Source organism: Argentina silus (assembly GCF_951799395.1).
Source record: "Argentina silus genome assembly, chromosome: 14".
Taxonomy (NCBI): Eukaryota; Metazoa; Chordata; class Actinopteri; order Argentiniformes; family Argentinidae; genus Argentina; species Argentina silus.
In genome coordinates this window covers 10,835,863-10,860,925 of record NC_139668.1, presented here as the reverse complement: position 1 = coordinate 10,860,925, position 25,063 = coordinate 10,835,863, and the positions used below count along the sequence as shown (strand labels likewise).

The following is a 25,063-nucleotide window of genomic DNA, read 5'->3' as shown; positions in this document are numbered from 1 at the left end:
TTCTCATACCTGCCCAAGCCCATCTGGCACTCCCCAGACAAGCTCAATCAAATGTTCTTAAAACAAATACCTCTTGAACACACACTTTTGAAAACAGATCCACCAACATAGACAGCAACTGGATTTGTAAAAACAGGCACAGTATAGGCTACTGTAATGTCTAATTGTTTATGTTTTGTATATTGGATACTGGGGTGAGTTGTGTTCTGTTTCAAAGCTTTGTGACCTGCTGCAAGCACTTTCCCATTGTAGTGAATAAAGTCTACTGTTGACAATGTGTCAATTGAAACGTTGTGTCTGTGTCCTTATCTGTGTGTGTTTCGAATAGTGTGACCCAGTAACTTTTGTTAGCCTGCATTCTATGTGTATAAATAGACCCAGACTTTTTGTCAGCTGTAGATAACTCAGGCACATACACACACACACACACACACACACACACACACACACACACACACACACTTAGTAAGCTGGAGAATCTCAGTTAATGCTCAGCAGTGTAGACAGGACTGTTACTGTTACCCCAGCGGCTACAGGTTTACCAGTATACACTATGTGCATATGAATATTGTGTGTGTGTGTGTGTGTGTGTGTGTGTGCGTGCGTGCGTGTGTGTGTGTGTGTGTGTGTGTGTGTGTGTGTGTGTGTGTGTATTTGAAATCCTGGGTATTTTTATTGTAACGTTTTTTCATAACGGTCCTAGACTCGAGGGGTTAATATTGCTCTTAGAGGAGCTGTGATGATGTCACAGGGGCTATAAGGTGTCAGGAGGTGGGAACATGGTGAGTGTAGGGGTGGGAGATAGACGAGGGGGGGGTTTATGACAGGGTTGGGGGCTCTCTAAGTTTCTAAGTTTAGGTCCCTCTCTCTTCTAGTACCACAGTTCCAGTGTTCCACTCTGATAACCGGACCGACTGCCAGAAAACAGCTCCTATCAGGTAAGGCGCCTTTTAGACATTTAAGGGACGAGGTGAAGGTAGAACCTTGAGATGTGTCCGGTCCTAAGGAGCTGTGGACTTATTTTTTTTTGTCTCAACCTTCTCACTCTTTCTCTCTTTCTTTATTTCTGTTGCTTTTTACGCCTTGTCACACTACACTAGGCCTGACAGACCCAGGGCAGCTGTCCTTGGTGCTAAAAATAGACATGCATACTGGCTTGATGTTTTCTCTGTCTCACACACACACACACACACACACACACACACACACACACACACACTAATGGGTTCATTAGTTCTATCTCATAATCCCAGTTGATAGACAGTAGTTACTCAGTTGTGAAAATGTCTCTACAGTATTTCTCTCCTCTCATAGAAACACATTGAGAAATACTACATGTACAATCCCAGTTCATTGGTAAAACATTGATTGAGTGCAGCATGTTGAAGCATGTTATTGTTATTCCGCTCCAGTCACCCCAGTGGCAGGATAGAAATAGCAACATAAAATAAATTACACACTTCCTTTCAGGCCAACAAAGCCCTGTTGATTGGCCTGAAAGGAAGTTGAGCCTCATCTGTTGAGCCTCATCATGATTAGAATGTTAAGTTTGTAGTATTATTGTGTATGTGAACCAAAAGGCTATATTGACATGGTATAGGCTATACCATGTCAATATAGCCTTTTGGTTCCTTCGCTATATTCTGCATGAGCCGTAAACCTATGCTGAGTAACCATGCTTTGACTGTATTCTGAGATACAGTCACTGTTACTGTTATGCCTTTTCTATATTAATCAGTGCAGTCAGGTCTGACAATAAAGGAGAGGTTGTGTTGCCATGGCGTCACCGAGTGAGACCACGGAGGAGGGTGATCAGACGGTACCTGATGGGGAAGAGGAAGCCAACGTTAAAGCCATCCAGTCTCACTACCTGCGTTGTCCCTCTCCCAGCAAGTGAGAAGCTTCTAACAACTACTGTGTTAAGTCTGACAAAATTACAGTTCTAGGATAATAGGTTTTGAAGTACAGAGCCTCAGTGAATGTGCAAGCCTTATTTATTCATTTCCATTCCTACTGGTATTCCTACAGGTATTTAGTTTGATGAAATGTCACTCAGATAAACCTCGTCCCCAGGCTATTGCGCACAGCGCATATACAGTACGCCTGGAATAACAACGACTCAAACAGCTCTCTACTGACCACAGCCAAGCTGCTAGGCACTGACCATTAAATTCACACCGACCACAACCCTGACAGCGACCCGACTTTCACACTGACCACAACCTGACCATTACTGCTCTGTCTACATTGGCCATACGTTCACACTGACGGCTTCCTAGCATTGACCACTACTCATCCTGACCACTACAATGACACTGACCACTACTAACCTTGACCACTACTAACTCTGACCACTACTAACCCTGACCACTACTAGCCCTGACCACTGCTAACCCTGATCACTACTAACCTTGACCACTACTAACCCTGACCACTACTAACCCTAACCACTACTAACCCTGACCACTACTAACCCTGACCATTACTAGCCCTGACCACTACTAACCTTGACCACAACTAACCCTGACCACTACTAACCCTGACCACTGCAATGACCACCAGTCCATCCTGACTTCTTCTCCTCCCTGACCATTGTCCCCTCTACACCTTCACAGTTTCTCAATGATCTCAGAGTCCAGATTCTCCATGATATCAGGCTCGGACGCAGAGAGCATCTTCATGGAGCCCATACACCTCTCCTCAGCGGTGGCCGCCAAACAGATAATCAACGAGGGTGAGACAGCCTTCGCTACACTACTAACTATGGGGTACCGTACCTCACACAGAATTCATGAGTTAGCCACTTAACTTTCCTGTATATTCTGAAATAACCACATTGAAAAGAGAGACTTGAAATGTATATGGTATAGCTGCACTCTAAACGACCATCATCCCTCATTCATGTTTAGTTGACTTAATGAGAGTCAATCAGGGCTAAATCTGAATGTTTATCAAAAGCTGACTGACTTAGTGACCATGCTTTGTGATATACCCTTCTGGGCCCAAATGGTGCTTATTTTTCTTTGAACTCTGTAGGTGTGCGCAAATTAGCTTTACACAGCACAAGGAAATCAATGAGAATAGTCCCATGTGTGCAAAACCAGCACATCAGGCGTGGTAGGCAAGCTAAATTAAACCCACTTACCTTTTATTGAATGAAATAAATTAGATACTGTTGTGTTGCGAGACATGTCTCCTGTACCACTGACCATGCATCAGCCAAATGCTGTTGATGCTGATATAGTGGACAATGGATATATCAATCATTTCACCACCGTCATGGTTTAAAATATATTATTAGATTTAGCTTACACTAGATGTGTTATCTGACACAGTGGCCTTGAATACTGCTAATCCCAACACTGAATTACCCATGGTCTATTCAGAGTATTGCATCGGTACCCTAAGAATGCAATGTCCTCATAAGGGGCAATATAGGTGTGAATCACAAGGAAAACAGAATGTTCTAGACTGTAGATAATGACTCAATGGGTCCACGTACACACGCTCTTGGTTTCCTTGGAATTGTTTATGCTATGGCACATTTATGTGTCCGAGAAATTGTAGCATCTGTGTATGCATGATATGAAAATTATGTTTTGTAAAGACACCATTTGGCTCACTGAAAATGTGTAGAATAAACATCACAATGTAATGTGGTAGAATAAATGTGTGTGTGTACGCGCATCAGAGCATATCTCTGTATCTCTGAGACTCTTCTGGCTGGATTCTCCACAGAGCTGAAACCACAGCGGGTGAGGAACGAATCCATTCCAGAAAGCATGTTGGAGACGGCCGAACAGCTCATGGTGGAGGACCTCTACAACCGCGTCAAGGACATGATCGACGACAGGAGCCCCTACAACACCCCCTGTGTGCTGGACATCCAGCGGGCCATGGTGCAGGATCGTTTGGAGTCCCCCTTTAACCCTGTGGATGAGGTGTGGCCCAACATATTCATCAGCGAGAAGTGAGTCGCCAAGCCCACTGATAGGGGCTTTAATGCAAAAATTACATATTAATATTAAGAAGGCAGATTATATGCCCCTCCCCCACCCCTCCTAAAACACACACACACACACACACACACACACACACACACAGGAAGTTATGTCCTAAGTGGAAATGTACAGTGCCTTCGGAAAGTATTCAGACCCCTTCACTTTTTCCACATTTTGTTGTGTTAAAGACTCATTTTAATTGATTAAATTAAAACAATTTGCCATAAATCCACACACAATACCCAGAATGACAAAGCGAAAACAGTTTTTTAGAAGGTGTCTGAATACTTTCAGATGCAGTTTTCAACTACATACTGTAGAGTCTTTATAAATTACTAAAAACACATTGTCAATTGACTCAATACAAATTAAAAAATTATATACTCTTAGTGTACCTACTGTGTGTATAATGTGTATAATGTGTGTATAGCTATTGTCTGACACTGTGGCAACAACAACTTTGGCTGTTCCTTACTCTGCAGATCCGTGGCAGTTAATAAAGCCCGTTTGAAGCGCATGGGCATCACCCACATCCTAAACACGGCCCATGGCACGGGCGTCTACACAGGGGAGGGCTTCTATTCTGGCATGAACATACAGTACATGGGAATCGAGGTGGACGACTTCACAGAGGTGGACATCTCACCTCACTTCCGCACGGCCGCGGAGTTCCTGGATGAGGCTTTGCTCACACACAAGGGTGAGTGCTCACTCAAGGAACATACATAGACCCTGTGTGGAAAGCTCAAGGGTCGAGGGTTAGTGGCATTTAAAGGTACCAGAGCAACGGTTTGGCGAACTGCTGATCATGTTGGCACTAAACTGTCTATAACAATACCATTCTAATTTTCACCAGAAAGTTACTGCCTTCATGGATATGTTGGTTCCAACATTATATGGTGCCCATTAAAATAGTAAATCAATCCATGTTTTCCTAACTCTCTGAAAGGCTTGAGTGGAAAGACAATGTCTGATGAGGACAACATCTGGCTGTTAGCTTGGGTTAGGCAGTAGCTAGAGAATCCCACAAATGTTTCTTATCGAAACACTTAATGCAAGATGTTGCTTATCATGAAAACAATGTATCAATGCAATACTGTATCATAATGTACCATTACACATATAAAGTACTGTACTGTACTCATGTACTGTGTATGGGGGATTTCTTCTGATAACGTGAAGTCTGTGATATGGTGTTAGTGTGCTTGCATGAAATGTGGAGGAGGAAGTTATATTTGTGATCTGGCCATGCTCTCCTCATAATTCTGCCCCTGAGGGATAAGCAGTTAAATTCATTTACAGTAATTGAGTTGTGCAGCCATCCTGGTTGTATTGTTAGGGTCATGTGTGACAGAGATAGAGAGGACCATGCTTCAGTACTAAGTGCAAGGGCTACATATGTCCTCTGTGGTCTTATTGGCATCCCCTGTAAGTGCATATGCATGTCTTCTGTGATGTTTATCTGGTCTTGACTTTATATTAACCTTGAATCTGCCCAGTACTTCATCAAACCAGTCTCTGGCTTGATGCTAGACTTATCCAAAGAGTTATCTGAATTACACTCCACTCAAGACCAGGGTCTTATTTTTAGGAAGCATTCAGACAGGGATATATGTATGAACTCTGTTCGGGGTGAGTCATGTTCTTAAGCCTCACATTATGGTGATCAAAACCAAATAGATCCATTGAGCAATCCTTAGTTAATTAAAGATATAGCTGTTAATAATCATGTTAAATGTCAGGCCATGCTGTGTAATCATGTAGTGTTTGCCAAGGGCCGTGCACAGAGTTATGGAAAGGCAGGTGCTGTTTCCCAAGAAAGGGCACAACGGATGGGGGGCACTTTGTGAGTGGCAGGGCAAAGAGGCCCCCTTTTGCCTGTGTGGTCTTGTGACGCTCCTCTGTGATGACGTAAGAGTTTATAACAACTAGGAGGTTTCAGCAAAGCATGCGTTATCTGAGTGATACCTAACCAATTGAAAGTAGAGACAGCCCCCTGTTGGTCAGAGAGTTTCATTGCAGGGTGCAGCTACAATCACCTAATGGTGAATTCTGTGGCTATATCTTCTGATAAAATTACATAATACTATATTATACACTGATGTCATTACACTTAAATACTCTATATGCTGCATACACAATCTGAAAATACTATTATCAGGCTTTTCCAAGGTATTTCATCGGAGCAAATTCAAGGGAAACTACATTTTGTAAGTAAAGCTTCAACTGTGTATAACTTTGCTTGTATCTTTGTTTTTGCTCCTGCAGGCAAGGTGCTGGTGGACTCCATGATGGGCATGAGTCGCTCTGCGGTCCTGGTGGCGGCGTACCTCATGATCTTCCAACACATGACCATCATGGAGGCCCTGACTGCTCTGAGGAAGAAGCGTGCCATCAACCCCAATGAAGGATTCCTGAAGCAGCTGCGCCAGCTCAACGAAACATTGCTGGAGGAACGTGATGACGACGATGATGACACGCTCAGCCAGTGCTCCGTCATCGACGCCCACGCTTGCCTGGACGAGGAGGAGAGCATGCTGGGAGTGAAGGCGCACTCCATCATGGTGGAGGAGGAGGAGGATGGCGTCAGCGTGATGAGTAGTGTAGCCTCCTCCGCAGCCGCGCTGAGATCTGGTCTGATCGGACAGCAGAATGGGCAGGACCAGCAGAATGGGCAGGACCAGCAGCGAGCGATGGAGGATCTGGGACTGTCTGGGAAAGGCGAGGAAGACGATGACGTGGGCAGCATGATTCGCGAGTGGCAGCGTAGGAATGAGAAGTACCAGAGCGAGGAGTGGTGGGAGGCCCAGTTGATGAGTGACGGGGAGGATGGGGAGTCCCTCCTGGAGGGCACGCATCAGCCGCGGCCTGAAGGATACGAGGACCTGGAGAGCGTGACCAGCGAGGACGTGCAAGCTATGAAGGAGCGGCTGAAGCGGCGGCCACGCCGGGCTGCCTCGGATTCCATATCCACGGCGAGCTGCAGTAGCTACTCGGACCTGTGGAAACAACGTCTGAGGGAGATTGAGGAGCAGGCGGCGGCCCGTTACCGCAAAAAGGAGGACAATGACAGCGAAAGCACAGCCACAGAAGGGAAGAAGATAGAGGACGATGTTGAGAGCATGCTCTCGGACACCAGCTCGATGTACAACTTCTGTAAGAGGAACAAGGAGAACCTAACACCCCTAGAGCGTTGGCGTGTCAAGAGGATCCAGTTTGGCTGGAACAAGAAGGAAGTGGAGGGAGAAATAGGTGGTGGTGGTGGAGAGAAAGCTGAGGCACGCACCCCGGCACTGGAGGATGTCAACCTGACAGCCTACCAGACGTGGAAGCTGAAGCAGCAGAAACGGCTGGGTGAGGACAACAATGATGATATTGTGGAGATGAGCCGGGTCGAGGACTCAGCCACGGTCAAGAGGAGGCAGCGGCGCGAGGAGGTCCTGGCGCGCTCGCGGAAGACGCTGGAGGAAAGCCAGTCCATGTGTGGCTGGGAGACTGAGAGCTCCCTTAGTGGAAGCATTGTGCCCCTCTCTGCTTTCTCGGCAGGAGCCAATGATGACAACATCTCCATGCTGAGTGGCAGGTCCTCTGTCCTATCACAGGCCCGCAGCACTAGATCCCAATCCATGGGTCTGCCTCAGGGCCTGCCTCAAGTCCCCATAGTTCCTGTTCCCACAGTGCAGGGGCCTGGTGGTGAGCCCATGGTGAACCTGGCCAGCATCCAGAACTGGATTGCCAATGTGGTGAGCGAGACCCTTATCCAAAAGCAGAGTGAGATGAGCCTACCCCCCTCGCGTGCTGGATCAGTGCTCAGTTTTGGTGGGTCCAGCATGAGGCAAGGGCAGGGTATGGATGATGACAAGGCCTCCATACTGAGTGGGGCATCATACTCCAGCTTGCTATCCCGCGGTGGCGGCAGCAGGGCTGAGTCTGTGCTCTCTGCCAGTGGGGCCTCCAGTCTCTCAGACGTCACCGGGCTGGGCTCCCGCAGGAGCAAGATCACCAAGACCAGTGTGCCCCTCTATAGCCTCTTCCAGGACCAGGTCAATCTGCGCAAGCTGGACTCCATGGACAAGGAGATGAAGACGGAGATGAGGGACAAGATGGCTTGCTATGAGGTGAAGAAGATCACTGAGGACAACAAACGCAGTACATTATACAAGAAGAAGAAACCCAAAGAAGAGGAGGAAGAGAAAGAAGAGGAGGACTACTTAAATGGAAAGTCAAAAACAACATCTACCAGCGAGAAACCGAAACATACACGGAGCTATGGCCTCTCTGGCAGACTAAATCTCAACACAGTCCTGGAGAAAAACAAGAACACCAGCATTGACGATTGGCTCAACAGTGTTAGACCTCCCCCAACGAAGCCAGCACCCTACAATACAGATAGAACTGAACCTGGGGTATCCAACGCCAATTACGATGCAGCCCCAGAATCCTCAGAGTATGACTTCTCTAGTCGGAGAGCCTCATATACAACTGAGGAGGAAGATGAGGAAGAGTATGGCATCACATCAAGATACCGGTCTAGGTTCCAGAACGATACAGAGTCAAGCTATGACTCAAGCCCTGAACCACCTTACCGGTCCAGGAGGTCACCTTTAGATAACTCCAATGACAGTAGAGCTGGGAGATCCTATGAGGAGGACGAGGAGGAAGAGGAGAGTTACACAGCAAAGAGAAAGTTCACCCATTTCTCACAATGTGAGAGTCGAGAGACAGAGGGGAGGAGAGGGAGAAAAGAAGAAGAGGAAGAAGACGATGTTGCAACTTTCATCAACCAGGCTAGACAGAGATCAAGGGCTAGGGCCACAGCGGAAATGGAAAATGATGAGGTTGTTGCTGCTTGGAGGGCACAACAAGAATCCAAGTCAGAGAGTTCTAAAAGAAGTGAATCATAATCAAACGGAAAAAAATGAAAAGGCAGAGTTGCACACTTATGACGAAGGGAATCTCAATCTGATGCTTCTTAGGGCAAATTTATATTTCTCTATCCCTATACAGTACATGCTGCAGCTCGTCCACAGGGATTTATACCTTAGAGTTGTGCTTGTGTTCCAACTTAATGCTCTTTCCAAGAGTGTGAGAGACATTAATGATTCAACTGTAGGTTGAAATGTTCTTATGGATCATTATGATGAACAATTTTAAATTACGTTCTCAAGTGTTATAATTTATAAGGGAAAATAAGCACTGTGCTTTCCATACTTTAACAAGTTTGGTCAACTGTTGCGTTCGCCCTTGACAGGTCGTCATTGTAAATAGGAATGTGTTCTTAATTTACTTACCTGTATAAATAAAGGTGAAATAATAAAAACAAAAAACATTGGAGATGAATATTCATATTCATTAAAGTTTAAAGGACTTGTTAGTCCAGCCCCATAGCCTTCCAAAAGCCAAAAACTGTTCTACTAATGGTAAATAAACAATAAAACCAAACAAATGTTCATGACATAAAATATGCATTTGTGGAGCACAAAATCAACCCCACTTATAAGCATTTGTAACCACAATAAATGTTTCACCAAATGTTCTGTCTCCTTGCTTCATCTTATTGTTGATTATCTTCTTCACAAGCTTCACTAAACAATGAGCTATACACATGTTCTTTATTATGATCTACTTATGTACTGTAATGACAATTAGGCTTTCAGTTTTCAGGAAGAAATGGATGAGATTACACAATTCTGGGCCATAGCAAGACAGTAAGGTCAAATAAGTATGTTACCCTTGAGGTGGAAGTAATTTGGAATCGTCCTCTTGTGATGGGTAGCCCTGTCTGAGACGTGTTAACACAAGTCTAGCCCTCAGACATTCTCTTGACCAAAGGTAGGCATTTTGAACTTCCATGTAGGAGACCAGGGTTCAAATTCTGTCTGTCACACCCTCCATACAGAAACCATCAGAGATGACAGGAAAAAAAAAAAAGAAACGTGTCAAATCAACATCAAAACCAGATGTTCAAAGTCAAATTACACAGACTATTTGGGCTGCATCTAATCTGCTGTTTTATAGGCAGAATTATTTTCCCACTTATTCATTCACAAAGTTTAGGGTTTACAAACCAATTTTTTCACCACTACATCCCTAGATATCTATCTAAATTCTTACTGGGTTTTCAATGTCAATATCTATATTTCAAACCGATGTTGCCCTGATCTGTTTTGGATGTCTGAAAATGCCAGGTGGGAGAAAGGTCACTACATGGCCATGCTAGAAGGAACGGACAATATCGTCAGAACAGTTGCTGAGCATGCAGTCGCGAGTTATTTTCTTTATCACGGTTAGAGTTAGGGTAATACACATTTTGCGTTCATGAAAAGGTTAATATTAATGTTACAACTATGATTAGAAGTCTTCTTCCGTCCAACCAGCATGGCCAGCTAGTATCAGAGAACCTAGTATGAACCCCGGTGGGAGGGCTGCGCGGCTGCATCTGGCTGCACTGTTTTGAATATTCAATATGGCTGACGGAGGAGTAATGGGTCAACATGAGAGTTCGGCACCAGGTAATCATTACTCAGTTTTACATATTCATTCATAGACGTTATTTTATTCAGCTTGGCTTTTGGACAATACACAAGAAAGCACACTCAGTTATATGTTGAAATGTTTAAGCCTCCGCTCTATAGCTAATGTACTTCTTCGCACAAAATAGGAAGAAAACTAGCTAGCTAGCTACCTAGCAGTATTGTCGCGAGGAAAGGACGTCCCCTTCTTTGTGTAGATCACGATGCGCGTTGCATATTCATTGCGAGTCTGTCAAAACAAAGCAATAATGATTTAGAATATTTTAGCAGTAATCAACAACCATGTGTTTGCGCAAGTCGTTCGAATTTGTATCATTAAAGGATTGGACTGAAAAACAGCTAGCAGCTAGCTGTTTTTTGTGCTAATAGGCTGGCTAGCTAGCTACCCAGGGTTTGCATATTCATTTAGCTAGCTAGTAGATGGCTCCCTCTCGAGAAGGGTCAGTCTAATTGCTGGAATGGAACTGTGTCACAAACATGTAGCTAAACAAAAAGTTGCGCGTTAATAAAATAAAATGTTGCCTATTGGTGTGGGGGGGTATCTGATTATCAAAGTATGCATAAAAGCTAGATACATTTACATAATTAATTTCCTCTTGAAAAGTGTGTTTAATAAGAATAATTTGCATCGCCGATTATGTACAGTGCATATGGATTTGGCTGGGAAAAGATGACTTCTTCATAGCCAGTGTACTCTAGATTTAAAATGAAACCTTTTGCGTCTAGCCTGAAACGAGAGAATGTTTCATTTGTAGGCTAATACAAATGCTGTCTGGGTCCACCGTAGCTCGCTCCAATTTATATACTTTGACAGTAATATGTTAATGCTAATACTGGTGGTGCTGTAACTAACATTGATGAAGACATGGGGACGTGTGTAGTTCTTCAAACGTTTTCTTAATCTGAAAAAAATCAAAAACTAACAGACTTTATAACAAAGGGGCAACAGCTGATAATAAGGTTGCCCCCATATAAATAGATTAAACCATCCTGCTTCAGGATTAGGTGGCCACGGCCCGAGCGGACCTCACAACCGTACGTGGCGTCCGAGGCTTCCTTATGTTGGCTGCCCAGGGGATTCACTCCTGCGGGATAAAGTCGTCCTACGGGCGGTCTTAATGTTTAGATTGCAATACCTCATTGTGAACCTAAGTCCTAATTTCTGTAATTATTTTGTTGTTGTTGAAAAACGTGAAGTTTGTCTGGCCTAAACCAGATTAGGCTATTGTTCCGGCTACGTTTGACCAACAGGAGGCAGGTTGATGGAGCACTTATCATTTGCTACTGTGTTTTTTTTAATTTATTTGTTATACTTATTTGACTAACCCTAGACCTACTTGTTAGTGTAGGCCTAGCTCAAAATCAGCAACAACCCATATGTGCTGTGCAGGTATGGTTTGTCCTCTCAGTACTTGTGCTACTATCACCAGGCCGTTGTTTTTTCCAGTGATGTGACATGGTTGAGTGATAGACGGTGATGAGGTTTCATCTTTAGTCTTTATTCTTTACCCAGAGCTTGGATGCAAACAGATATCCTGGTTTGTCCAAATGAGGTGTGATGTCTATTCTGTTTCCGTTTGATAGAATATTTAAGAATATTTTGCATGCTTCAATTTGAATGTAATTTGAATGTGCTGAATTTTCCCAGACTCGCTGGCTCTCAATGTTCTCTCCCTTATCTAGTTTGCATGCAGTTGAGCTTTCAATAACATGAAAGCATAATTAATTTCTAATCTAGAATTCTATTAATTTAAGCATTTGCATAATGCATTGTCTGCCAATTAGGTCTGTGGAACCCTAGCAGCGCTGAAATGTAAATAGGTTTTAATCACTTTAAAACTTTTTTTTTGCTATTTCTCCTTCAAGCTCTTATCTTTGACTTTTCCTGTGCCAACTATGTAGGCCTAGACTTAGGTTAGGCATTTTCAATGCAAATCTATTGTTCCGGGCTGGTTTGTTCCGGGTCTATATGCAGGTCACTATGGGCTATATGTAGCTATATGTGGGCTATGGGCACTATGTAGGCTAATCAGCCAGTTTTTGGGGGAGTTTAGATGACACATTGTCTCATTCCTAGCTTTATGCAGGAAAATGCTGTCATTCAAAAGAACCCCCACACTTAAGTTGCATTTCTGCACCTTACTATATAGGGCTTGTGCAGTGTTGAGCTAAGCTACATTCTATTGGAAGCTTTTGTCAAATTCTCTGCTCCATTCCATCATCAGGTCCACCAGCACTGTCAAATTGAAAGTAACTTGCTTGGAAGTCATTCCTCTACTACTCTCTAATTAGAAAACTTGCATTTGGCTGATAGTGTGTGTGTGAGCGTGTGTGTGTGTGAGCGTGTGTGTGTGTGAGCGTGTGTGTGTGTGTGAGCGTGTGTGTGTGTGAGCGTGTGTGTGTGTGAGCGTGTGTGTGTGTGAGCGTGTGTGTGTGTGAGCGTGTGTGTGTGTGAGCGTGTGTGTGTGAGCGTGTGTGTGTGAGCGTGTGTGTGTGAGCGTGTGTGTGTGAGCGTGTGTGTGTGTGAGCGTGTGTGTGTGTGTGAGCGTGAGCGTGCGCGCTTATTTGGCACACAAGCTCCTATAAAAGCTATCCAATTAATATGCAAATGAGCTGATAAATATTCATGAAAATTGTTGAATTATGCAGAAAGCTTTCAGAGCTCTGTGTGAAATGAATTGCTTGCAGGACTTCAAAGCCTCTGCCTCTGCCTAACGAGAAACAGGGGGTGACATTTGCATACAGCTCTAATCAGCTGAATACTGATTAAGTTTCGTTATGGGCACTACCAGCTGCAGTCTTTGTTTCGGTTCCATAAGGAAGAGGGAGAGAGAGAGACAAGTACAGGAGACTGGCACACTCATATTGTGACAGTGAGAACGGTAGCCTATAGCCTATGTCTTTACAGAGATGGAGCAATTGAGTGAGAGAATATAGCCTAAGATAGATCTTCACCAATCGTGCTGTGTTCAACGTTCTTGTGCCAGTCTTGATCGCTCTTGGTCAGAGGGTCCAACCGAGCAGGGTGGGCGCAGCCGGCTCGGACACCATGCCACAGAGTGTGGACTCTGTCATAGCGGGTGAGCCAGACTTTTTAACTGACTCTTCGCTGTCGTTTTCCAAAAATCCACACTAGCATAGGCCTACGACTTAGAATTCATTTTCATGTATTGGCTGATTGGCCATGCCTTCTGAGTGTTATGCTTGTATGAATGAGCTATTGTTGGAACAATTGAGTAAGTGCTCAGAGCTTGTGAAGGAGCTATTTTTGTGTGTGTCTCAGAGTGTGATCTTTTTACATAGCTTAGTTGACAAGATGCATTTAGTTGTTGTTATATTTTGCTCGTACCTTACTGAGGACATGTACTGGAGAAAGTATCAGCCTTGTAAACTTACAAGTATTAGCTTGTCGTAAGAACATTTTGCTATTGAAAACAAACAGATTCAGACGATCTGTAGGCTGATGAGCTAAGAAATTTCACTTGTAATTTGTCTCGTTGAATCTTTGGAAATCGTAATTTTCTGTACGTGTGTTTTGTCAAAGCCCAGTTGAAGTTTGATTAATTGCGCCAATAAGAACAAACTTCACATTGTTTGATCTGCTTTGACGAGAGAACATCTATTGGTCTGATGCAGCTGAGCCGATTTCATGCTATCAATATCGTAAAAAGGAGGCGAGTCATTATGACTATATTTTTTAGCCATCTTTTACCACCTTCTCTCTATCGCAGACTCAATGAACACACTGTCAGAATCAAGTAAAAGCGTAATGGAGAACGGGGAAGTCGCCAAAGGTGAGTTTCAATCTTGCTAGTGTCACTAGTAGTGGGAGCCTTGCATTACTTATAACAGTGTGGCCAGCTCAGTTCTCTGAATACAGCCTAACAGAGGCCCATGGATGTTGAACGAATTGTGCTGTAGTGTTCTGACCCCCCCCTCCCCTCTCTCACTCTAGGTGTCCCAACAAATGGACTGGAGAATTTGCTGACCCTTACAAACGCACAGTCACAGGCTCTGCTGCAACAGGTAACACACAAACACACACACACACACACACACAGGCTATGTCTATGCATGCTGTCAGTCTGCAATGCTGTCATACAGCAAATGGTTCAAAGGTCTGTGCAGTTCTTTCATGGTCCAAATAAATATTTGCATTTATTGTGCTTTGACTGGCAAAAACAACCATGCAAAAGTGATAGATGCACAGCGAAATATTCATTATTAATAGAGGGAAAAAGGCCATCAGCCAACTTGGCTCAAGTGGTCCATTGGAGTGCAGTTTTGCCCTTGGGGGGGGGGGGGGGGGGGGGGGGGGGGCTGCTGCTCCTGCTCCTGCTCCTGCTCCTGCTCCTGCTCCTGCTCTGAGCAGTTGGAACACAAGTAGCCTGGCATCTTGGCACTCCTTATCTCCCCAAAACGAAAAACGAGAGCAATCTGTAAGGTATGCTAATGAAGCAGCTCCACTATCGTTGGGAAACAGGTGGTGGATCAATATGCAAATGTATGCATAATTTGCATGCACCAGCACCACATAACTAATGTTTGATATTCATACAGTACTTGCTCCCACTCTACCACGATATTCCCCTAGGTTGCTCTACAATTTAATTGGGTCATCTCATTTTGTATGTCTCTCATTGTAGTAGTCTTTAAATTATGGATTGCCTTAAAAATTACTACAACTGGATGTTGTTGGTTGTCTGTACTGCACTTGTAAATAGATTTGCACATTTCCAGATTTGCTAGATCTCTCTCTCTCTCTCCCCCCCATCTCTCTATCTATCTATCTACCTCTCTCTCTCTCTCTCTGTAGTTGACCCTGTCTCCAGCGCAGCAGCAGATGGTGCTGCAGCAGGCCCAGGCCCAGATCCTGGCTGCAGCCATGCAGCAGCACACAGCGAGCCAGAACAGCACCACAGGGGCTGCCATCTCTGCCTCTGCAGCTACCCCCATCACCCAGCTGCCCCAGTCCCAGCCTTTCCACATCGCTCCTGTATGACCTGCTGCAATATAATTACCATGCATATGTTACAGTGGTATAATGCACTGTAAGATTACTTTCTACCCATAAACCTTACCTTAAAGCTGGTCCTAACTCCCCCCCCTCGTTTTGCTCTCCCCCTCCCCTGAAACAGTTTCAGCAGTTCCAGCAGCAGAGCCTCCAGCAGTTTGTGCTGGTTCAACCAGGCCACCCCATCGCCACCCAGTTACAGCCAGGCCAGTTCATCATCTCCCAGACGGCACAGGGACAACCCAGTAGGTCTACTCTCATTGGCCCTCACTCTTTCAAAGGAGTTGATACAGTAGCCTCAGTAAACCTAAACCAATCTCTTTACCGCTCCTGTTACCTCTTCTGTCACACTCACTCATCCTCTTCATCCCTTTTCGTGTCCAGGTCTCCTGCAAGCCCAACAGTTTCTCCCTCAGCTACCTCATAGCCAAGCCAACCTCCTGCCGATGCAGCCAAGCATCACCCTCGCCCCACAGGTCAGGGGAAGCCCGGCTTACACACACAGCACACACACGGCACATGAAGCATCAGGATAGCTCAGACTTCAAAGTTTTCCAGTATGTAGGCTGGTTTCATTTAACTAGCTAGGCTAAGACATATGGGAATGTTAGCACAGATTAAAAAAAGTTCACATTGTACAATTTAGGATTTCTAAGAGCTATAACAACCCCTTATTTTTCTGTAATTAACAACCTTAATTAATTGACTGCCAGAACAACTGGTTTTGCATAGTATTTGGGAGTACCGTATAGTGCAGTGGTCAAAAGTAATGCACCAGAAGGGTGCCTTTTCAGAAGCACGATTACTATTGTCTTTTTAATTCCTCAATCATTCTGTATTTTCACTCAGCCGTCCACACCCACACGGATCATAGCGACCACACCCACACGAGCCGTAGCCACCACCCCCACCCACAGCCAAACCCCGCCTCCCAAGCGGCTGGACACCCCCAGTCTGGAGGACGTCAACGAGCTGGAGGAGCTAGAGCTGTTTGCGAAGGCCTTCAAACAGAGGAGGATCCGACTGGGCTTCACGCAGGTGTGTATCTGTGTGTGTCTCCCCCTCCCCTGAAACCCATTAAAATGAAACAAAATGAGAGGGAGGGACTGTGTAGTTAGAGTTGGCTGTTGCGGGAGGGATGTAAAAGATGTATGTCTGTGTGTGGGTAAGGTAGGGGGTGAACCTCTCATCATCCAGCTGGCCAATTATCCACAGCAAACTATGGAGACCGTGTAGCCTTCTCAACCCTGTCTGCTCTCCCTCAGGGTGACGTTGGGCTGGCCATGGGCAAGCTGTATGGGAACGACTTCAGCCAGACCACTATCTCCCGCTTCGAGGCCCTCAACCTGAGCTTCAAGAACATGTGCAAGCTCAAGCCTCTGTTGGAGAAGTGGCTTAACGAAGCAGGTTGGTCCAGATATTATTAACGCTCATATTGACGCTCTTGAGGTGTGTGTGTGTGAATGCCCATTTCAAGTGTGTAGTATGAGCATGTGTGCACACACATATGCCTGCGCCTGCCTCTGTCTGTCTGCCCGTGTCTTTCTTTCTTTCTACAGTTGTCAGAATAAGTTTTCACCTGTGTATTAGTTAACCCAGTGTGTTCCTCTGTCCTTGTCCCCCCCCCTGTGTCCCCCTGCAGAGCATGTAAGTTCTGAGTCCAGCTCCAGCCCCAGTCCCCTTGGCTCTCAGGGCTCCCCAAGCCTGGCCATGGAGCTGCTGAACCGACGACGCAAGAAGAGGACCAGCATTGACACCAACATCCGCGTGGCCTTAGAAAAGAGCTTTCAGGATGTAAGAGAGAATTCATTATACGTTGGCCATTTGATGGAGCTTACAGTTAGATGAGTAGATGCAAATATTTCATGTCACACGAGGCATTTAGAAGAATTTATAGCAGGGGATTTCTTTCACTTAAAGCAATGGATTAGGGTTTTAACTAGAGAACTAGAATTTTGGTTTAGATAAGGGATAGTTAATTTCACGTAGGGCATCAAGAGACGGTTACAGCAAGCAAGAGATATTTTTCATTCCCATGCAGGCTTAGATAAGCTCTCAGTGGTTCAGGAATATTTTAACTCAGAGTTTCTCCAGGAGTAGAGCTTTCTTGAGGCTCATGAGTTTGTATTTGAAACGCCTCAGGCAATGGCTTTGGCCCAACAGTAAGAGTCTTCTAGACTCTGGGCCTCTCTTATACTGATATGGCGTGTGCCTGTTGTTGTCCTCTTCCAGCAGAACCCAAAGCCTAACTCTGAGGAGATCACCATGATGGCAGACCAGCTCAACATGGAGAAGGAGGTGATCCGGGTGTGGTTCTGCAATCGCCGGCAGAAAGAGAAGAGGATCAACCCCCCGGGCAGCAGCAGCAGCACCATTAAGGCCATGTACTCCCCCACCAAAACCATGGTATGTTCCACTCCAACTTACCTTACCTCATTCCTCCACCACGATAGAGAGGCAAAGTCATTTACTAAAAATGTTGTCTATCAACTTATTTCCGGTTCAAACTGAAAATTCAAAGATTTTTCCCCGTTGGGACTTTTTCAAATAGCTAATATAAGCGCTGTGTTACACAGAGGCCTAGAGTTTTTTGTATGTTTTCTTTTACAATTAACTAGCATTTGGTTCTATCTCATATTAGCTGTTTGAAAAAAATCCAGAAGGGAATAATGAATGGGGATATTTGGCTTGAACCGAAAGTAATTCAACAAACTACTTTCTGTTTGCACGCTTCAGAGCTCTATACAGGGTGGTGAAAAGAGCTGTTAACTCCACCTTAGCCATAACCCTAGCTTTGAACCCCCTCCCCAGGTGTCCAGCACTGCCGGCCAGATTCCCCAGACCACAGTGACTGTCACCCCTACTCACCCTCTCACCAGCACAGCTAGAACCAGCCTCAGCCTCACAGGTATGCTGTGTGTGTGTGTGTGTGCAGGCTGTGTCATGACTCATTTTGTGGATATCGTGTTTTCCGCACTACAAAAACATTGAAAGTGAAATCTTTTATCGAACCGTAAACATATAATAGCCCTCTGCTTTGAAAAAAAACTTTCAAAATCCTGTATTTTAGGCACAACATTCGGGGGATCCACTACCAACACAGCATCGGTCATCTACAGCACCCCCACCATGACCTCTATGTCTCTCACTCCCTCCTCCGTCGCCATGAAGCAGGAGCCCTCTGCAGGGCAGGTCATGTTGACAGGGGCAGGGCTCCATAGCAACGGAGGGGGCTTGGCTGCCATGGCAGCAGCGGCAGCAGGAATCACCCCAGGCCTCATGCAGTCATCCCAGTTCAACACAGGGTGAGGATCTCACACTCGCACTCACTCGCTAAACAGGTTTGCGATCAATATAGTGTTTGCACTACGTATGTGTCTACCATATTAATATGTATCATAGGACCACCTCAACGCAAGTCAGCGCCCCATCATTGCATTCATATCATTCTGAACTTTTAGAATATGTATTACGCGTTTATTATCTTACAAGTGAACTGTCTTTCCCCAGGGGTGGCTTACTGAATCTGTCCACTGGGGGTCTTGGTTCAGCACTAGCCACCATCCAAGGTGTGTGGAGCGGCAAGTACACCTGTTTAAATACTTTAGTAATTCATCCTTGCTTGAAATAATAAGGGATTTGAGTGGCGTTGTACTGGTAATGCAGCTGAGACTTAGATCAGATCATGTAGATATTAGTGACAATTGCATTTGAACAGAGCCATTGATGAGCTGCAGGAGTTTACGCTCATTTATCTGCTTCAGGGGGATGTGTTTTATATAGGACCTTCCAATGCAAAAGACTAACTTTCCCTCCTTTCCCCTCTTATTTTCTTCCCCCACAGCTCTGGCCGCCAATGGGGCTCTCCCCATCACCTCCCTGGACGGAAACGGGAACTTGCTATTTGCTAACACCAGTGCCGGCACTAGCCCCAACCTGGTGACCACTCCCCTGTTCTTGAATCCTCAGACCTTGTCCCTGCTGGCCAGCAACCCCGTCAGCCTCCTGTCAGCGGGCAGCCCCGGGGCTCTCAATCTGCAGGTCTCGGCCAACAACTCTATCACCACGGCAGCGGCACCCGTCAACACCATCACCACAGCCTCCGAGGCCCAATGAACTAGTGCTCATGCCCCCTTTTCTCTCAAATTTCTTCTCTTAATTGGTTGTTATTTAATCCCTTTGCTACCACCAAAAAGTAATGTTGGGAGAGGAGTTTTAAGATTCAATTTTCTCCACAACGAGGGTCCTTTATGAGGATAGAATTTGTTATATTCTCTTTCTCCCACAGAACTGCTTCTGAAACCAAAAATGTGCGATTGATTTTTATTTACAAGGTCTTGAATGTCATTGAGACACTAACTTTCTAAAGAGATTTCTTTACGACCTTAGTTGTTAGCTTCACTGTGAGTTGTATTTTATTTGAGGACCTGTTGTACGGTCCTTTACAGTTTATATCAGATTATAATTGCTGAAATAGAGTAGATTTCTCTGTGTTTTTGCTTTATACTGGAATAGCTGTTGTGACAAAATAGTTTGTTGTGTGTTATCTGTTCTGGGTGTTTTCTGATGTTATGTTTGTGCTGTTTATAGTTCTGTTGCTTTAACAAACGCACATCCGTTTTTCAATATGGTTGAAATGCTTTAAACTGAGTAGTTGGACTCATAGACATGGTCTCAAAGCAGGCTTGCTATAAGAGATCTTGTACGTATATATCATTGGTCTAATTCTAATCTCATTCATTGTTAGACAACTAACAGAACACTGACTTTTCCTTTGGTGAGTGCAGCAGTTTGATGTTTCAGTCGAGATGTGGATCGGTTAGCCACTCTGATCTGACATTGCACAGTTGATATGGAAGAGCTTTAATAGAGTTGGACGTGTTGCATGAGCCAGATTAGAGAGACCCTTGATGTGCCGTAGAGTTCTAGAACTAGTCCTTTGTCTCTGGGAAGAGTTGAGATGAACTGAATTATAGTGGTCTTTGAATCGTCGTTATCCACACAAACCAAAAATAATTTGACAAGACATAGCTGTATATTATCTCACCAATGTAGCGTAGCGTGATTATTTATCCATTGGACCGCTCTCCGGACCCTGAGAGGATAATGCAATACTTTGAGAAGACTTTCCAAAGACTAACAGTTTTTGTTTGTTTTTTTAAATTTATTTCTGATGTTCCCCTTCCTGTGCCATGGTCTATGGAGGGCCGAGGCAGGTTACCAAAAAGAGTGGACAGAGAATATAAAGAGGCATCAATAGAGGTAGTGGGGTTTCCCCATGCACATAATATAAGTGGGTAATAAGTGTGTCGTTTAGTAGTACTCAGGGTGTGTGTGTGTCCCCCCGCAGATGTTATTCTGGCCAGTACAACCCCACTCCGGAGTTCTGCTCTCTGAGAACACTCGCACATACTCACCGACATTACCGCTTGGCATGGGTCTGATTCAAATATTGTTAATCAATTAAATGATGGTTGCCAGGGCCGTTGAATTGACCCCACGCCATGGTGCATCATTTCAACAACAATTTTGCTTGTTGTTTTTCTTTATGACTGCAGAGCTCTTCCTTGACCAGCCCGCCGGGAGTGATTTGATAGTGTCAGTGAGTGAATGAAAGATCAGGGTCCGCTTCTGTTGGATAAAATAAGACAAATCCCTCTGACAAGTGGCTTGCTTCAGTTGTGCCACTGAAAATTAGGGGGAAAGTATTTTTCGATGAAAGGATTACCTATTTTAAAGTCGGTTTGGATGCCAGAGATTGACTAATAGGTTAATTGAATAATCGAACCCATCCCTAATTATCACTGACCCTTAAAAACAATGGTATTTATTAGTTGGAGGCCTCAGTACTTCAGGTTTCCAGGAGAGTGACATCTCTCAATGTTTAACTAGCCCTCCACCATATTATTGACTTACTGTATTGTTCGTGTTTGCAGTGTTGAGTGGAATTGATTGTCCATGCTCCTTTTGCAGTTGTGCTTAGTCTACTCATACCAATATATGATATTTGATTTGATATACAATATTCAAATGAAAGGTTTGGATTTGACCTTTTATCTCAGTTTGAAAATGTTTATTTCTGGATGGCAATTTTGTCAGTTATACTTAAAACAAAATCCCTGATCAGCCATGACCCATTGTAGACATGCTCGAGCCAAAGCAGGGCTTTTACCAAATATGGTGCTTATCTGAGCACTGCTACTAAATGTAGAGACTAGTGATGCCACTGACTATTTCAGTGGTTATTCTTCCCCATATGACCAAATAATCTTTATAAAGCACCTCAGTAGCTGGAAAATGATACTCAAGAAAAACAGAAACCACATTGTCCAAGAATACATAAATGTTTACCTGTCTTTGTGGCTTTTTCAATGCATTGTAAATTAAAACGATGGCAGGAAGGAAATCCTGATGCAGAACAAGACCTGATGTTTATCCCACGTGCACTATGACTGCAGTGGCCAGTACTACTACTTTTTTGAGAATTTGCTGTAATCTTATTTTGATTATTTATATCTTACATACCAAAGCATTTAGCCTTTAGCATTCTGTAGCAAGGTTGTTGGGTCTCTAGGAAGGGGCTGTCTCTGCTGAGGGTGGGTCTTTTCTTCTTGGTGTTTTGGGTGGGGTTGCCTTATGGGAAATGTAGTTCTGTCTTTAGTTACTCATCTGAGGTTTTTTTACGTTAGATTTATGGATTCCCTGTTTGGGGATGTCACTGAAATATATATCAGAGGGACACATTTGGGATACTTTTTACTTACGTCTAGTTCTATACACAAGTAATATATACATTATATTTTCCTGTTTTATATCTGATAAAGGGTTCAACTGAATGTCGTACAGTGTCACAAACATCCTCTCTAGGAAAGTATAACTGAAATATTTGGTAAACCATGCTCCCATGATGAGTGGCCTTGCCTTAGACCTGAGGACTTAAGTCCCCTAGGCTGTAGCTCCATGGGATAACACTCTTGTGGCATGCAGGTGCCCGGGTTCGAATCCAGTCGGCCAGAATAGACATAGAATAGTTTTAATGGTGTATCTAGCCCAAAAGTGTTTAGCAGAGAGTAGACTGATCTACTTGAGTGTTTTGTCTCTTCTGTTGATCTCCGTGGTGATTTGGTGCTCTCTGAAGCAACACCCCTTTTGGTTACCATGGAAACTGACCCTGAATCACCTGATTGTCTTGTGTTTTGTTTTTTCGTCTTTCATTTTCTTCTAACCATCATTTTCTAACCGAACGTTGTTTTTAATTTAATTTGTTTATGCCTTTGTTTGTTTACATCACAAGGGAGAGAATCACTGGCTTATTTTGGTTGCGTTCACAGCTTTATCTTTTAATGCCTTAAAGTTTAAATATTAGTTGTAGCTGCAGACTGTACTACTTGTATGTTAGCTAAAAACCTGTTTGTCAAAGATTTACTGATATTCCAACTCCTGTAGGTGCGTGTGCGTGTGCGTGTGTATAATGGGGTGTTTGCCCCCTTTGTTATAGACTAGTATTTTAACGTGTTACCCATGTCAAGCTTTGTAGTGCCTGATAAGTGGACACTTGTGAGTTCTGGACCATTTGACCATCAGGGGGCGACATTGGTCTCTAAACACAACCACAAGTCTGAAAGGATGAAAAGTAAACCTTCCTTTTCAGAAACGTATTGTATATTTTGTGGGTCATATGGAATTTGAAAAGGCTTTAGGTGGTCAAAATGTGAACATTTTTGGGAGCCACTGCTAAACTTATATGAATCTATAAATCATGTTTCTTTTTCTTCTTTTTTTTTTATAAAACCAAACACAGGTGATATTGAATGTAGATACTGTTATGATGAAGCAACACATCATTCTCATAGGAAACCAAAGATATCAAGGTCATACCGCTCCATTTCTCTGTACGAACACACACCCACTTGGTTATGCACACTCAGTTATCACTGCAGACTCAAATACAAACTTTCTGTTTGTTTTGTTTTAAACAATTGTTCTATTTTATTCAGCAATGCTTCTATGCTTTGCTTTGTAGTCCTCATTTCCTTAGCCAGAATGTACCTTGGTTAGCTGTTTACAGATCTGTTTCACACACTTTTGGGATTAGTTTTGATGTTGTTGTTTGTACATCAAGTCGAGGGCATATAGGGTCCCTCAAGCTCTATTCCAAAGCAGAAATCCAAATGTTAAATGTTCAAACCTACACAGATACCAAAGATGACTCTGTGACACAGTCTGTCCTACTGTCTTCTCCACCTCTACTACCTGCATGTTATCTAGATCACAGATACAGAACCAAGCACTGCTATCCAAAGCTTTGATGTATATTTTGGTACTTTTCAGGGATGATATAGTCAAGCAAAAATGTTGTGTTGTTGAAAAACTAATTTGTTTGGAGTGTCATTCTTTTTGTCCTCGTAATATATGGAAGTCAATGCAAAACTTTCAATAGATGGTAAAATGTAAGGTATTTTTGTACATTTTTGGGAATCACTGCCCTAGTATCATGATTTAATACAAACATTTTCAAAAGAAACAAAAACAACATGTATATATGACTGAAGTTTGTTATGTTGATAATGCCTATCATGTTGCAACTTTTTCTCCTAATGCCTCAGGCTGAGAGGATTTGTTCATTACTGTTCCCTGTGCAAAATCTGTATCCCAAGTCCTCTCACACCCATTGCATTACATTTGAGTTCTCTCTTGAAAAAAAGATTTTATCTCCCAAGACTAACCTCGATAAATAAAGGTAACATATTTACTCTTCAACCTCATTCAGACATTGTCATAACGTGGTCTGTATCCACATTATAGTCTGAACGGGGTCTAGTGAGATGACACTTACTGTTCCCGTGGCAGGCCACTTCCTGGATGGATCACACCTGCGGCCTCTTCAGTAAGGTGGAACGTTACAGAGCGTTCTGCAGAGAAATGTGCTGTGTAGAGCAAAGGTGCATTTAACAAGACTGATTGTTAGCGAAAGCTAAACTGCCACTACAAATATTTAAAGAATAGTTCAATGAGATTCTGTTTATTATCACTGCTATACGGCCATGTCAATATTTTTAAAATGATCCACTGACACTTGCCTGTAACAGAAACATTAACAGTAGCTGCCATTAAAAGCAAACACAGTTTGCCACAAACGCCTAGTTGAATGCACTTGACAGACACTCATATGTCATGTAGACGAGGGATCATATCATCTCTAAATGACATTTCTATCTGAAACATTTTGAACGTTTCACCTTGCTGAATACACCCCTGGTTCTGAACAACCCATCCGCTCAGTGTGTCAACACACTATCACTCCATACCTTTGCCACAGGGACAAGAAATGAGTTGAAAGACTGTAGTCATGTTCTTGTGTTGATGCATTTTATCTGCTGTATTTTTCTTTTTTTTTTTTTTTTACTACAAATGTTCATGAGAAATCTCTTAATGTATCTTTTGGTTGTTAACATCATTAAAATTCTTAAAGCAACTGAAAGCAGTATTTTCAGTTATTTAAAAATAATGAAATA

At 43.7% G+C, this 25,063-nt stretch overlaps 2 protein-coding genes across 4 annotated transcripts; both read left to right on the top strand.

Moving 5' to 3' along the window:
- Positions 1-892: 892 nt before the first annotated feature.
- On the top strand, positions 893-8,905 carry dusp27 (dual specificity phosphatase 27; the record flags this gene model as incomplete). Its single annotated transcript, XM_083684630.1, has 6 exons — positions 893-938; positions 1,739-1,893; positions 2,616-2,734; positions 3,739-3,970; positions 4,484-4,701; positions 6,270-8,905. Exons 2-6 carry the CDS (start codon positions 1,778-1,780, stop codon positions 8,903-8,905), a joined length of 3,321 nt encoding a protein of 1,106 aa, XP_083540756.1. The 5' UTR covers positions 893-938; positions 1,739-1,777.
- A 1,576-nt stretch (positions 8,906-10,481) lies between these two features.
- pou2f1a (POU class 2 homeobox 1a) lies at positions 10,482-24,993 on the top strand. 3 transcript variants are annotated; one of them, XM_083684863.1, is made up of 14 exons: positions 10,482-10,513; positions 14,266-14,328; positions 14,490-14,560; positions 15,351-15,530; positions 15,673-15,793; positions 15,933-16,024; positions 16,398-16,586; positions 16,814-16,955; positions 17,191-17,342; positions 17,781-17,954; positions 18,360-18,456; positions 18,619-18,853; positions 19,059-19,117; positions 19,393-24,993. In XM_083684863.1, exons 1-14 carry the CDS (start codon positions 10,486-10,488, stop codon positions 19,662-19,664), a joined length of 1,875 nt encoding a protein of 624 aa, XP_083540989.1. In that variant the 5' UTR covers positions 10,482-10,485; the 3' UTR covers positions 19,665-24,993. The 3 variants fall into 3 exon arrangements, with proteins under 3 accessions (XP_083540989.1, XP_083540988.1, XP_083540990.1); XM_083684862.1 differs by having other exon boundaries at positions 19,059-19,129; XM_083684864.1 differs by lacking the exon at positions 14,266-14,328 and having other exon boundaries at positions 19,059-19,129.
- Positions 24,994-25,063: the final 70 nt, after the last annotated feature.

Excerpts from the sequence above, each read along its gene's own strand:
- pou2f1a (XM_083684862.1), top strand. The coding sequence starts at position 10,486 with ATGGGTCAACATGAGAGTTCGGCACCAG. Across the intron at positions 14,561-15,350 it reads CACAGGCTCTGCTGCAACAG|TTGACCCTGTCTCCAGCGCA; the intron begins GTAACACACAAA and ends CTCTCTCTGTAG. Across the intron at positions 18,854-19,058 it reads TCATCCCAGTTCAACACAGG|GGGTGGCTTACTGAATCTGT; the intron begins GTGAGGATCTCA and ends GTCTTTCCCCAG.